Here is a 15,034-nt window from a genome sequence, read left to right as displayed (position 1 = left end):
TGATGTATAATCCTTGGCTTTTAGGGTTATGTAGCTTTTAGGATGGGTTTGTGGAGGAGAAGTTGAATGAAAAAAACATTGATGGCCTTGTGGAGGAGAAGCTGAATGAGGATGATGTGCTGGTGAATGATAATATTGAGGTATGTCAATTTCGAGCATTTGATATATTTCGAGCATTTGGTCTATTTCGAGCATTTGATGTAATCTCAATCATTTTGTCTTTTTTTAGGATGGGCTTGTTGAGGAGAAGCTAAATGAGGATGATGTGTTGGTGAATGATAATATTGAGGTATGTCTATTTTGAGCATTTGATATATTTCGAGCATTTGGTCTATTTTGAGCATTTAATGTAATCTCAATCATTTTGTATTTTTTTTAGGATGGGCTTGTGGAGGAGAAACTGAATGAGGATGATGTGCTGGTGAATGATAATATTGAGGTATGCCCATTTTGAGCATTTGATGTATTTCGAGCATTTGGTCTATTTCGAGCATTTGATGTAATCTCAATCATTTTGTATTTTTTTTAAGATGGGCTTGTAGAGGAGAAAATGAATGAGGATGATGTGCTGGTGAATGATAATATTGAGGTATGTCAATTTCGAGCATTTGATGTATTTCGAGCATTTGATGTAATCTCAATCATTTTGTAATTTTTTAGGGTGGGATTGTTGAGGAGAAGTTGAATGAGGATGATGTGCTAGTGAATGATAATATTGAGGTATGTCTATTTCGAGCATTTGATATATTTCAAGCATTTGGTCTATTTAGAGCATTTGATGTAATCTCAATCATTTTGTATTTTTTTTTAGGATGGACTTGTGGAGGAGAAGCTGAATGAGGATGATGTGTTGGTGAATGATAATATTGAGGTATGTCTATTTCAATAATTTGATGTACTTCGAGCATTTGGTCTATTTTGAGCATTTGATGTAATCTCAATCATTTTGTCTTTTTTTAGGATGGGCTTGTGAGGAGAAGAAGAATGAAAAAGACAATGTGGTCAATGAGAATGATGATGTCTTTGTACATATTTTGGAGAAAAAGGAAGACATGTAGAATGTGCAAAAGGTGGAGGAGGATTTGTTTGTGGAGAAGATTGAGAAGAAGGAAGACAATGTCCAGAATAAGGTGGATGATGATGTGTTTGTAGACAAGAAGGAAGACAAGGTGGTATAGAATAAGAACCTGGTGCAGAAGAAGTTGGTGCAAAAGAAGATGGAGGATTGATGTAATTCAAGCATTTGTTATTTAATACTAAATATTATGGTCTAATTCGAGCATTAGTTATGTAGTTCGAGCATTTGTTCTAATTCGAGCATTTGTTATGGTCTAATTCAAGCATTTGTTTTAATTCAAGCATTTGTTCTAATTCTAGCATTTCATGTAATTCGAACATTTGTTATGTAATACTGAATATTATGATGTAATTCGAGCATTTGTTATGTAATACTGAATATTATGATGTAATTCGAGAATTTGTTAGGTAATACTTGTTCTAATTCGAGCATTTTGTTTAGACTTTTGTTAACATAACTCACGCATATTACAAAATGCGTGAGTCACTGTTTGTTCAACCTACTTAAATAAATAACAATGTTTCATACAATACAACATTATCTTGGATGAAGTAAACTTAGAACATTATTCATACAACATTAGTAAACTTAGAACATTATCCATACAACATTATCTTGGTTGAAGTAAACTTAGAACATTTTGTTGAAAATAGAATTATTCAAAATACTGCTGAGATAATGGTTGTTGCTGTTGAGATGATGGTTGATGTTGTTGTTGAGTTGATGCTCTTACAGTAAACATGGTTCATCTTCAATGTCATTTTCAGTTTCAAAGACAACCTCCCGCTGCTTCGGGAATACGTCAGGATCATTAATTTCTGGAACCACTACACTTTCTTGAGTTGGGTTTGTTAGATTTATAGATAGTGAATTCTCTACTAAAGATACACACAATAGAGTGCGGTTGTGGACTGAAACTTCTTTGAATCAGTTAGCACAAGCTCCGCTCCAAATGCTTTGAGAATTACCCGTCTCTCCAAACTAATTGAGACAGACATTGTTAGGATGAGCTTATATCCCTTTGAGGCAGCGATAAATGTAAGACCAATGCCCGTGTTTTCACTTGTAGGTTCCATAAAAATGCTCTACAAAGTATCCAAAGAGAAAGGTGAAAAATATGACCAGCAATCATTCAATAAATCTATCATCAGTTTAAGATTTCATTTGCATAAATCCTATACAAAAATGTGTAAGAATCATCTAGTACTTTTCCTGGTGCTATAATCCCCTTCTCCTCTGCATTAGTAATCATATTGTATCCTATCCTGAAAACAGAAGTTTAATCAATGCAACATAATGCTTTAGAACCATAAACACTTCAGAATAAATTGTTTCTCACCTATCCTTGACACTACAACAATGCTCCATTATCTCAAGCTTCGCAGGTATATTTGCAACAAATCCTTTTGTAATATTATTTAGAAAAAGCATTGGCATGTTTCCAATAAGTTGTTGAAGGCATACATAAGATATTTATTTCTCAACAAATTCCATATCAAACTATGTAGAAAAGTTGAACTAATCTTTCAACTATCTTGCAGTGCACAAAACAGAATACATGTTTAATCAACAATCTCCAATCAAATAATCAAAATCCAAACCAGAAGTATCAAAGTATAATGATATAAAATTTATTAACCTAATCAAATTCATTTTTATAGATCTAGACAATTTGAAATTATTGAGAGACAGAGAAAGGTCACCTCAGTAATATTTTTGGCAATGTTGAGGACTTCAGTTTCAGGCTAAGACTGTAACGACACGGCTCTGCAGACTAGAGAAGAAGAGATTGACCTTGATTTTTTCACAATTTGTGAACTGAATCCAACACGGCAGCAAATCGGAAAACGGGTATTGGCGCAAAGTTTGGAGTTGAGATTGTAGTAAGAGACGAACGGTTTGAGATTACATCAAATGCTCGAAATAGACCATATGCTCGAAATATATCAAATAATCAAAATTGACATACTTCAATATTATCATTCACCACTCCTCCACAAGCCCATCAATATCTTTTTCATTTAGCTTCACCCCCACAAGCTAATCCTAAAAGCTACATAAACCTTAAAAGCTACATAAACCTTAAAAGCTACATAACCCTAAAATCTAAGGATTCTACATCAATATCCATCAATATAAACGGCAGAATAATGAGAACATTACAGATTAAACTTAAATCCTAAACCCTAAACTCACATGAATATATGATCGAAGAGACGGAAGACGAACGATGATGAGAGTTGATCGATGATGTTTAACGAAGTTGGAACGAAGTTGGAACGAAGTTGGAACGAAGTTGGATGATGATGAGAGTTGTAAATACGAAGATGAAGTTGGAGATTCGTAAATGGAAAGTGAGAGAGTCATAGTCGGGAAAGGAAAAGGGTTTTTTTAAATGAGGGGACAAATATGATATATATACGATGAAAAACTCAAAATACCACTCTCTCACTTTCATCTAAATTGAGTCTTTGAACTCACGCGATTTAGATAAAGTGAGAGAGTGGTATTTCGAGTCTTTCCATTAACTCGAAATATCACTCTCTCACTTTATCTAAATCGCGTGAGTTCAAAAACTTGATTTAGATGAAAGTGAGAGAGTGGTATTTCGAGTAATTAAGCGGTAAAGTGAGCGCGCTAGGGGCAATACAGACATTTCGCAAGGCAAAAAGGCCATGTTAGCAAACTATATCAAGCGAGGTCCATTTTTGGATTTAGACCCTTTAGTAGGGCCATTTTATCAAATTTCCCAATTTCTAGTACTTATTTGAAACTTTGAAAAGTTAAAAGACATAATTTGATCCTCATCTAAAATGAGATGGTTAATTTTGATAAATGAATTTATAGAGGAGAAATTATCTATAGCGAGGTACATGGTAAAAAGGGTGAGTCTCCTCGTTTCCACTCCGATCGTCGCTAGTTATTTTTCTCAATCTTGTTTAAGAATACCTTCCCCGCGGAATTTTCAGTCATCGCCCCCATTTAGGAATCCGACTTTCCAAAACCCTAATTCCAAATAGTTTATATATAAGTGATAAGAATGTTTATTTATAAAAATCATTATTTACCTAACCTCTACATAAAAAATTAAAATATTTCTTATTATTCTTTACCTACACTGGTAAAAAAATGGTCAAAACCGAGAGTTAAAACTCTCGGTTTTGAGCCCATAACTTTCGGGATAGAGTAAAATCCGAGAGTTAAGGTGACTGTCGCCATCCCTCGGTATTGACTCCGTCGTTAAAAAGAATAGTGTATTTACCGAAAGATGTCCTCTAGTTCTCGGGTTTTCATCAATGAGAAAAACCGAGAGTTATTAGCATAACCTTCGGTTTTTCCCTCAAATGAAAAACCGAGAGTTATTAGCATAACCTTCAGTTTTTCCTTCGAAGAAAAACCGAGAGTTATTAGCATAACCTTCGGTTTTTCCCTCAAATGAAAAACCGAGAGTTATTAGCATAACCTTCGGTTTTTCCTTCGAAGAAAAACCGAAGGTTATTGGCATAACCTTCGGTTTTTCCTTTGAAGAAAAACCGAGGGTTATTGGCATAACCTTCGGTTTTTCCTTTGAAGAAAAACCGAGAGTAATGAGCTTAACCTTCGGTTTTTTCCTTTGAAGAAAAACCGAGAGTTATTATCATAACCTTCGGTTTTTCCCTTTAAAGAAAAACCGAGAGTTATTAGCTTAACCTTCGCTTTTTCCCTTTAAAGAAAAACCGAAAGCTTCCATTTAACTTTCGGTTTTTCTTTTAAAAATTTACAAAATAGCCGTACTGATTTGTGCTAAACCGAAACCGCATACCGAAACCAAAACCTGTTCAGCCAGCCAAACCAATCAATTCATAAAACAAAATCATCATTCCAAAATTCTCCAATCAATCATCCCAAAAACAAGTTTTACATTAAACCATTAAACATATTCAATCAATTCATATAGTCGAAACGTCTTAGAACTAGCTAGCTGGTGGGGGAGGGGGCGGTTGATATAGCCGCATAAACACTTCAAAATTCTCTAATCTTGCATTCAATTCTAACCTTTCCTTCTCCTGTTTTGCACTTTCTCTATCCATTCTTGAAATCAATTCTACCTTTTCTGCTTGGATTTGATTAATCTTTTCTGTTTTTTCTTCATCCCTTTTCTTCAATTCCTCAAGTTCCATCGCCATTCTTTGATTCTCCTCAAACAATCGATCAGTGGCTCGTTGAGAATTGTTAGAACTCCGTCGATCTTGACGAAAGTGTGTGGGTCGGACGCCTGATCCCATACCGAATACTCCCCCGTGTTTTTGGGGTCCGAATACTCTCTCCGTCAACTCAAAGTCTGATATTTCTGGTTCGTTACTTAGAACTTCCTCCATCTCAACCTGCAAATTTGAAATAATTTGTCAATTATATAATAATTTATAAACTAGTTATAAGTAATTTAATTTAATTCAATTCACTTACAATTTTCTCTTGAACGCGGTCGTCCGGGACGGGAGTTGGGTTTTCTTTTGTCGGTTTTGGGGTACGGGTCCTCTTGAACACTTCAACGACCGATGGAGCCCGTCCCATTTCAATCGCCTGTTGAAAAAAAAATTATATAACTCGTAACAATGTTTATATTAAGTTATTATATAACTCATAACAATCTTACCAACTCTTCTTCAATTTGAGCAAACGGTCTACTTCCCGTATGATGCGGGAATTTCAGCTGCTGTCTGTTAGCCATATTTGTGCTACTATTTTTCTGAAATTCAAATAAAAAAAATTGAAGTTAGAATAACTAATATCATATTTTATTTGAATTATGAAACCGTACCTTAAATTTCTCCGTAAAGAAATGGTTGCGACACACAAACTCCCAATCATCTCGATCGTAGTCTGGTGGAGGATTGGCAAGTACCGCGGCCTCGTCTCCTTTATGGATGCGGATATATTCCGTGTGCAAATCCGAGCGCCATCTATCCCATATTTGTCTGACGTGTCCCATTGCGGTCTTTCGAAAAGAATCAATAGGACCATTAGTAGCCTCGAACGGATCCTGAAAATAAAAACATTCAAATGTTTTAAAATAATTATTGAATGATCAATGTAGAATTATTTAATCTTTACCTTCGCAGCATTCCAAATGTAATCCAATTGGTCAGCACTTAATGCCTTCCACTTCAAAAGACGGTGCGAGACGGCTGAGGGATCCCGCACAACCGACCCCACATGTCTAGACCACCTTGTTCTTCCAACGTCAACACCTCCCGGCCTCCCATCTACCTCTCTAAAAGTGAGAGGAATCCTTGTCCCCGCTGGTCTCTTAGATAACGCAATATTCTTGTTTTTCCCTCTTCTCTTGCGGGCACAAGATTCTTCAAAATAGATTAAATTCATAATCAGATATGTGAATCAATTCAAACTATAACTAATAGTAAACAAGTTACCTGTCGATGATGGGTCGGGAGTCGATCCATGCTCCTCCTCTTCATCCACGTCCTGAGGGTCCTCGTGACCCTCGTCATCAGCCTCATCGTCCTCATCCCCCACATTAGCAAACGTACTCTCTACAAACTCTTCTGCCTCAGCAGCCTCAACATCCTCGTCTGCTGGGGGAGCAGTAGCTATCGGGACTACAGCAATAGGTGATGCATCTCTAGTAGACGATTCTCGGAGCCTCAAGTTTTCTGATTGTGCAATGAGGTTCTGGTACGGCTTTAAGAGTTTGCTGGGTGTTTTCCTCATACTCCACCAAGGTTCTTTACTACCTTTAGACATTCTTAATGCATACACCATTAATAAATGAGCGACTAATTGAAATAAAGTAGTAATAAGAAATAATATATAGTAAAAAATAGATAATCTACCTAATTAATCTGATCTATATATTTGTAAACCGCGGTTTTATTTTTGTCACAATCTTCCAACCGGGTCGGGCTGACATATCAAGGGCGTAGAAGACTTGTTTTGCTTGACTCGCCAATATATACGGGTCTTGACTTTGTGTTTTTAAAAATCGGTTTACATTTATACTTACGAAGCCATATTTATCCACTTTCACTCCTAGTTCCCCCGAGTGTGTATCAAACCACTTACACTTGAATAAAACAACTCGTTTGTGAGAAAAGTATTGCACTTCGATTATATCTGTTAAAACTCCGTAGTATGACATAGTTTCAGAACCATTGAACCCTTCGACAACCACCCCACTATTTTGAGTTGTCAAACCTTCGTCGTGTTTTTCTGTACAGAATTTGTATCCGTTTACTTTACACCAAACATACATAGACGAGTACATACTTGGACCTTCTCCTAAGATCTTGAGGTCTCTTGATATGTCGTTAAATTCGGTTAATTGAGCAACCTATACATACATTTACCCGACATGTAGTTGTTAAAATAAATATAAAGAGTTAGAATATATGGTTTATAATGAACTCACTCTATGTTTGAAATATGCGGCAAACGTTTCACCACGAGACTCGTTGTTATTGCAATACTGCATGTAATCTCTGCAAATAGATCGAATATTAAAAAGCATACTTTTTAATGCTAATTAATAACAGCAACATAGAATCTTACATGTAAAAAGGTTCAGCTTCGGGGCAATTTTTCAAAATGTATGAATGAGCTGTCACTCGATCGATATAATCCAAGTTGTATATTTTTCCGTTAGAAAGGTCTTCCAACGATGAAAATATAGAAATGCCCGAGATTTCAGTTTGTGCATTTTCTTGCTCTTCTTCCTCCATATACCTTGCACATAAACTAATACTCTCATTTACAAGATAGCTCTCGCTTATAGAGGCTTCTGGGTGGTTATTATTCCGCAAATATCTTTTCATTGTACCCATGTAATGTTCAAATGGATACATCCATCGATACTGAACAGGTCCCCCAAGCAAAGCCTCAAATGATAAGTGAACCGGGAGATGCATCATGATGTCGAAAATTGACGGCGGAAAAATCATTTCAAATTTGCAGAGTGTCAATGTAATATCCATGTACAATTGTTCGAGGTCCGCTTGAATCAACTCTTTGAAACACAACAACCGAAAGAACCGAGACAAATTTACTAACGCATCATACACATTATCTGGAAGTAATCCACGGGTTGCTAAAGGAATAAGATATTCCAACAAAATGTGACAATCATGACTCTTTAATCCCGAAATCTTTTTCTCTTCCAAATTTACACAACCACTGATATTTGAGCAAAAACCATCAGGCAACTTGAGATCTTTCAAGAATTTCCAAAAACGTTTTTTATTATCGGATGTCAAAGTGAAAGGCGCTTCTGGATAATGAACCACTCCTTCATCATTTATAGGATGTAACCATGACTTTATGCCTAATAGTTGTAAGTCTTTACGCGCTTTAGGACCATCCTTCGTCTTCTCTTTCACATTCATTATTGTTCCCAACACGCTATCACAAATATTTTTCTCAATATGCATCACATCCAAATTATGTCTCAATAATAATGATTTCCAATAAGGCAAGCGGAAGAAAATGCTCAATTTGTTCCAATTGTCTCCCCGCGTTTCATGATATATCTTGGTTTTCTTGCTTAGATCCGTACTAAGAATTATGTCTTCTAGGTCTCGTGCTTGCTAAAATCCAAAATCTAACCTAAAATTCATACCTAAAATTCATACATACAAATTCAAACCCTAAAAATCTAACCTGAACTACAATCCTAATTCTAATAAACCAGCATTTCAATTCAAATATATATATATATATTACAGCTTACCTTTGGTCGGAGGAGAAGAGCAGCTGAAGGAGGAGAAGACCAACGGCTGAAGGAGGAGAAGGGCGTCGGTCGTTGGCGTCGGTCGTTGGCGGCGGCGTCGTCGTCTGTCGCTCGTCGTCTTGGGTCGGCGGCGTCCTTGGTCGGCGGCGTCTTCAATCAGGCGGCGTCGATTGTGGGTTCTGGCGTGGATTTCGGCTAAGGGGGCGGAAGAGAGAAGCGGGAGCGAAAAGGGAAAAGGGAAAGAAGAAATGGGAAGAAGAAAAGGCGCGGCTGGTTTTTATTTTTATTATTTCCGAAAGTTTAATTAAAACTTTCGGTTTTTACATTGATCAAAACCGAAGGTTTTAATAAAACTTTCGGTTTTTGATCAATGTAAAAACCGAAGGTTTTATTTAAACTTTCGGTTTAGATGAATGTAAAAACCGAAGGTTTCATTTAAACTTTCGGTTTTATCAATATAAAACCCGAAGGTTAGACTAAAACCTTCGGTTTTCAATTTCATATTTCCGAGAGTTGTCAAATAATCTCTCGTTTTTGATAACTAATTCCGAGAGTTCTATAATAAACTTTCGGTTTTACAATTTGGAAAAATTTAAAATTCATTTGTTTATCACTTTCTAATAGCATTGAACATCATCAATTTAACTCATTTCATATCCTTAAAATATTTTCCAATACATATGATCAAACATTACACAAATACATAAGATAATCAAACACAAACATTCAAATACACTTCTCTATATAATCAAACACATTCATGAACATTTTAAGATTAAACACAATATTAATTTTTAAAATACAACACACAATAGATTATTTTTGTTAGGAGTCTATATGTGAAGGTAAAAACCACTATAATTTAAGAAATGAGAAGTGATGTTTCCGAAAGTTTTATCATTACTTTCGGAAATAGCCATGAAAACCGAAAGGTTTAGATAAAACTCTCAGTCTTGAAAACGGTAAAACCGAAAGTTATATTATTACCTTTCGGTTTTTGATAGTTATTTCCGAAAGTTCAATAAATAACTTTCGGAATTATCACTTTACCACTTGTCAAATTCATTTGTTTATCAATTTTCTAATAACCTTCAACAACATTAATTTAACACATTTGATATCCTTCAAATATTGCATAATCCATATGATCAAACATTACACACATTCATAAGATAATCAAACATAAACATTCAAATACACTTATCTATATATAATAATCAAACACAACCATAAACACTTTAACATTAAACACAATATTAATTTTTAAAATAGAACGCACAATAGATTATATTAGTTAGTAGTTGATATTATTTGGTTAAAAACAAAATAATTTAGGAGTTAAGGTATTTTTAATCTATGGGAAAAACCGAAGGTTTATTTGAAAACCTTCGGTTTTATCCCTTCCCCACACTTAGAGAATTTTCAGATTTTTTATACCATGGGTCAAAACCGAAGGTTTTCAGATAAACCTTCGGTTTTATCCCTTCCCCCACACTTAGAAAATTTTCAGATATTTTTATACCATGGGTCAAAACCGAAGGTTTTCAAATAAACCTTCGGTTTTATCCCTTCCCCACACTTAGAGAATTTTCAGATTTTTTATACCATGGGTCAAAACCGAAGGTTTTCAGATAAACCTTCGGTTTTATCCCTTCCCCCACACTTAGAAAATTTTCAGATATTTTTATACCATGGGTCAAAACCGAAGGTTTTCAAATAAACCTTCGGTTTTATCCCTTCCCCACACTTAGAGAATTTTCAGATTTTTTATACCATGGGTCAAAACCGAAGGTTGTCAGATAAACCTTCGGTTTTATCCCTTCCCCCACACTTAGAAAATTTTCAGATATTTTTATACCATGGGTCAAAACCGAAGGTTTTCAAATAAACCTTCGGTTTTAGCCCTTTAGATTTTTTTAAAAGAGGGTTAAAACCGAAGGTTTTGAAACGAACCTTCGGTTTTGGCAAGGCTGTTTTTTTTAATAAGATTAAAAGTAGACAAATAGAACATATAATTAATTAACAACATATTCAAACCAAACCAAAACAAACCAACCAAACATAATACTAATAATTCATGAATATTAAAACAAAACACATACAAATATTGTCATCGTTCGTACGGAAAAACCAATAAAAACATAATAAAGCTAGAAATTATTTAATTATTAGATGGGGTGGAAGGAGGGGGTGGTTGATTCAGTCGACTCCTCAACACCACAAGTTCCTGTTCGAGATTCTCTAATCTCTGGGCCATTTCGGCCCTGTCCGTTTTAATTTCACTAAGCAAACGACCTCTTTCCGCATCCCTTAATCGGATTTGTTCCATTTCCAGCGTCATTTGTCTTACCTCTTCCTCACGTGCCGCAATTTCTGATTGTGCTATCAGATTCTGGTAAAACGGATGCAGTTTCTCCGGTGTACGTCGAAGTCGCTGCCATGTCGAATCACCCATATCCTAAATGCATTTTCAGATATATGTATATATATATTAATAAAAAAAATAGCGTAAACTAGCATAAATCTAGATCTATAATATATATATACAAACTTAAGAAATCTAAATCTTATAATAAACAAAACAAAAAAAAGCAAATGAAACAAATTACCTGAACGAGAGAGGAGAAGAATAGGAGAAGAACCGCTTGGAGGAGGCAGGCGGCGGCGCGGAAGAGAGAGAAAGGAGGGAGGAGTGAAATGAAAAAGAGAAGGGTTAGGGTTTGTATTTATAGAGGTTGATGCCGAAGGTTTTCATAAAACTTTCGGTTTTGATATTAGTCAAAACCGAGGGTTTATTAAAGACCCTTCGGAAAAAACCAATACCAAAATTAGAATTTTTTTTAATGAGCAAAACCGAAGGTTATTTTGTTAAACTTTCGGAAATGAACTTTTCAAAAAAGGCAAAACCGAAGGTTCTTTAAATAACCCTCGTAATTAAAAAACCAAGGGAAATAAAAACCGAAGGTTTTTACAAAAACCTTCGCAAATAGCCGACATCCAACACTTAGAATTTTTTTGGGTTTTTTGGGAAAGTAAAAACCGAAAGTTCTTTGTAGAACTTTCGGTAATGATTAATAAAACCGAAGGTTTTACACCCCTCTCGGAATCTATTTTTTATACCGAAAGATTTATTCCTCTCGGGAGTATTTAGGAGAGTTTTACAAAACCTTCGGTAAAAACCGTCGGTAAAGGTCATTTTTTTACCAGTGCTAACCTATATTATTATTTTTTATGCATCATAATATGCACAATAATTTTTGTATTTTTATTAATAAAAAATAATTTCCCCACATTTGTGTTGGTATCTTTTTAAATCACACACATGTATGAAATAAATTAATGATTTTTTAATCAAGAAATTGTCACACAATTCTTTAACCAATTTCCTTTTGTTATACTTATTATTCAATATATAAGATAAGTATTATTGTGAATATTTAAATGAATAAATCATTCATAAATAATTTATATAATTTTTATTTATATAAATCATTCTTTACCTAATCTCTACATAAACAATTAAAATATTTATTCCAACATGTTATTTATATAAAATAAATTAAAATATATAATCAAATAAATATTCATCATCATGCCACATGATTTCCACAAAAGAAATTAATATTTAATCAAATAAATATTCACCATGTCACACGATTTCAACAAAAGAAATCACAATGTTTCGAGCATCATAGGCCGAAGTCGCTTGCACATTCATTTACGGTTGCACATTTGCATGTGATAATGTTGGCACATATGTCGCATCTTTTCTCAAATTAATTAATATTTTTCTCATTAAAAACAAATCAAAGAAGGTATTGTTGCATAATAATGACTCTTCTTTTGTCTATTCAAATCTAAACTACACTACCTTCAACTTTCAGCTTTAGTATTTCTACTACTGGACCTTTTGTTTTCCAGACAAATTGCATCTTAAAGATGTTTATCTTGAGTAGGGAATGATAGAATTGAGTTAATAAATCAAATGTAATAAGTTATTTGTAAAAATGAAACAAGTTATTTGTAAAAATGAAACATGCGTTCATCGAAAAATGCTCTAGTAGTCTTTCACAAGAAATAGCATATGTGCATTCATTTTCTAAAATTTATCCCACATCGATCCTCTAACTCAAGAATGAAGTATTTTAACAAGAAGAGCGGGAAAAGCTTATGTCCCTTCGGGGACATCCGAAAATTGGAACGATACAGAGAAGATTAGCATGGCCCCTGCGCAAGGATGACATGCACACATCGAGAAATGGTCCAAAACTTTTTTTACCCTTTTTCTTGTCTTATGCCTACGTTGGCGACAGGAGACTAACCCTATCAATCATTTCACCATTACTTCGCCTCTTCTAAAACCATACATCAACGCTAAACATATTTTCTTTTATCAATACCTATCAATAATTTATTGTCACAAATTTCCTCATACATTCTTAGTCCCTTTAACAACTTATCATTAACATCAAAGCACAGCCCTCACTAAAGTCAAGGCCATCATTGTCCTTATTTCCTTCTATCTTAATTTCCTTCAAATCTTTCTTAATTCCAGGAAATACTTTTTATAGACAATAAAATATCATGCCAAATGAAATCAGATCTCATTTGTTATTATTTTGTAAAATAGTCCATTCATCATTTATAACATTTTGTCATTTTTTTAATTTGAGATGATTATTTATTTATTTATTGGTTGTTTAAAATATATATAATTTCCAAGAATTCCAGATAATTGTTACTTTTTTAATTGGATGCATATAGAAATATTTGAGGTGCATAAGATAATATATGGTTTCTAGTGATATTGGACACAAAATCATCAAAGATCTCCACCGCAAACTTCAAATTCGACATCGATGTCCTCATCCAGGATGACGAAGGAGTTGACGCCCCTTTTGAAGACTCCACCATGCCAAGGACGAACCTTCGGCTCTGATACCACTTGTTGGGGAAAAACCCTGACAAAACCACAAAAGAAGAAAACAAAAGAATGAAAACACTAACAGAATTTGATAACGGAGTTCGGCCAAAATGTTGCCTACGTCTCCGAGCACTAAGGCTATCAATTAATAAGAAAGAAGAGATAAAAATTTGGGTGCAATAAACCAAAGAGGGGAGAGTTTCTTTTATACACTAAGAAACTTCCCCAACTCCCATCATCTTTCGATGTGGGATTTATACAAATTGTGAATATAGTTTCTTTTATATACTAAGAAATTTCTTTCACTCCCATTATCTTTCGATGTGGGATTCTAATTGTGCCAAGAACAACAACTCCTACCTACTAAATGTTGTAACCCTACTAATATCAATCGACATGTATTAAGTCCAATGGGCTTGATCTAGTGTAGCACTATGTAGATTGTGGACCATAACTATCTTTATTAGATTTCGGTTTTTATAAATCAGTCCCTCATAAATATTTAAATAACCATTTTTTTTGTATCTACAAATTTATTCCATAACCTACGTACCCCATAAACCTCCTTAATACCATATTTGATCACTTTAGTTTAGGTTTATTACATAATAGCCCAACACTATAAATATTGCACTAAATGCCCAATAATTATTGAATTAATTATAAAATAATCCAACAATCTCCCACTGGGCCGAATATGCAAATCCACAATAGTGTAATCTTATTGCTAGCTTGAATGATTATTATAAACTTTAGGGTATCCCTTACAATCTGGTCCATTAACTATATTAATAAAGGATCATAGCGACTTTCGTTAGCATCATCGTAACTAAACCTTCCGTGGTCACATTACCAACATAGCTAAATGGCATAGATAAATTATGGATGCATATCATGAAAATACATGAATTAGATCACCAAATGTCTATTTTCAACTCGTCCTCTTTAAGAGATTAAAAAACTTTTAAATTTAATTGAGATAATAAAATGAATACATTGAAAATTACGATAAAAATGATTAAATACTAAGGATGTGAATTGCACTACACAAAATATAATGTTGTTATCAAATAATATATTGATATTATTAAATGAAATACTTTACGTCTACAAGAGAATATTTTACACTTGAAAGTGCAATCTACGTTTTTAAATCTTCAAAGAAAGTTTTGATCGATAGATTAAACTTTATCATCTATATTTTGACATATGTCGAAAAATAAAACATTTCTATGAAAAATATGTAATTGTTTACACGAACAAAAAGACATTTTATTCGCTCCTCTAACTAAATGATTTTTGAAGAGAA

At 34.1% G+C, this 15,034-nt stretch overlaps 1 protein-coding gene and 1 non-coding gene across 2 annotated transcripts; one reads left to right on the top strand and one right to left on the bottom strand.

The window, feature by feature from the left end:
• Positions 1-1,956: 1,956 nt before the first annotated feature.
• LOC124912177 (cysteine synthase, chloroplastic/chromoplastic-like) lies at positions 1,957-2,533 on the bottom strand (the record flags this gene model as incomplete). Its single annotated transcript, XM_047452777.1, has 3 exons — positions 1,957-2,163; positions 2,286-2,343; positions 2,418-2,533. Coding segments are annotated over 3 exons (381 nt in total), but the record flags the coding sequence as incomplete, so codon positions are not given.
• Positions 2,534-12,973: 10,440 nt separating this feature from the next.
• On the top strand, positions 12,974-13,074 carry LOC124923033. The gene has a single exon (XR_007098073.1). It is a non-coding gene; the product is annotated as a U6 spliceosomal RNA (small nuclear RNA).
• The last annotated feature ends 1,960 nt before the right edge of the window (positions 13,075-15,034 follow it).

The sequence above is a fragment of the Impatiens glandulifera genome, chromosome 1 (genome assembly GCF_907164915.1).
Source record: "Impatiens glandulifera chromosome 1, dImpGla2.1, whole genome shotgun sequence".
Classification (NCBI taxonomy): domain Eukaryota; kingdom Viridiplantae; phylum Streptophyta; class Magnoliopsida; order Ericales; family Balsaminaceae; genus Impatiens; species Impatiens glandulifera.
Note: the sequence above shows the minus strand (reverse complement) of the source record. Positions and strands in the feature narration are given on the sequence as shown.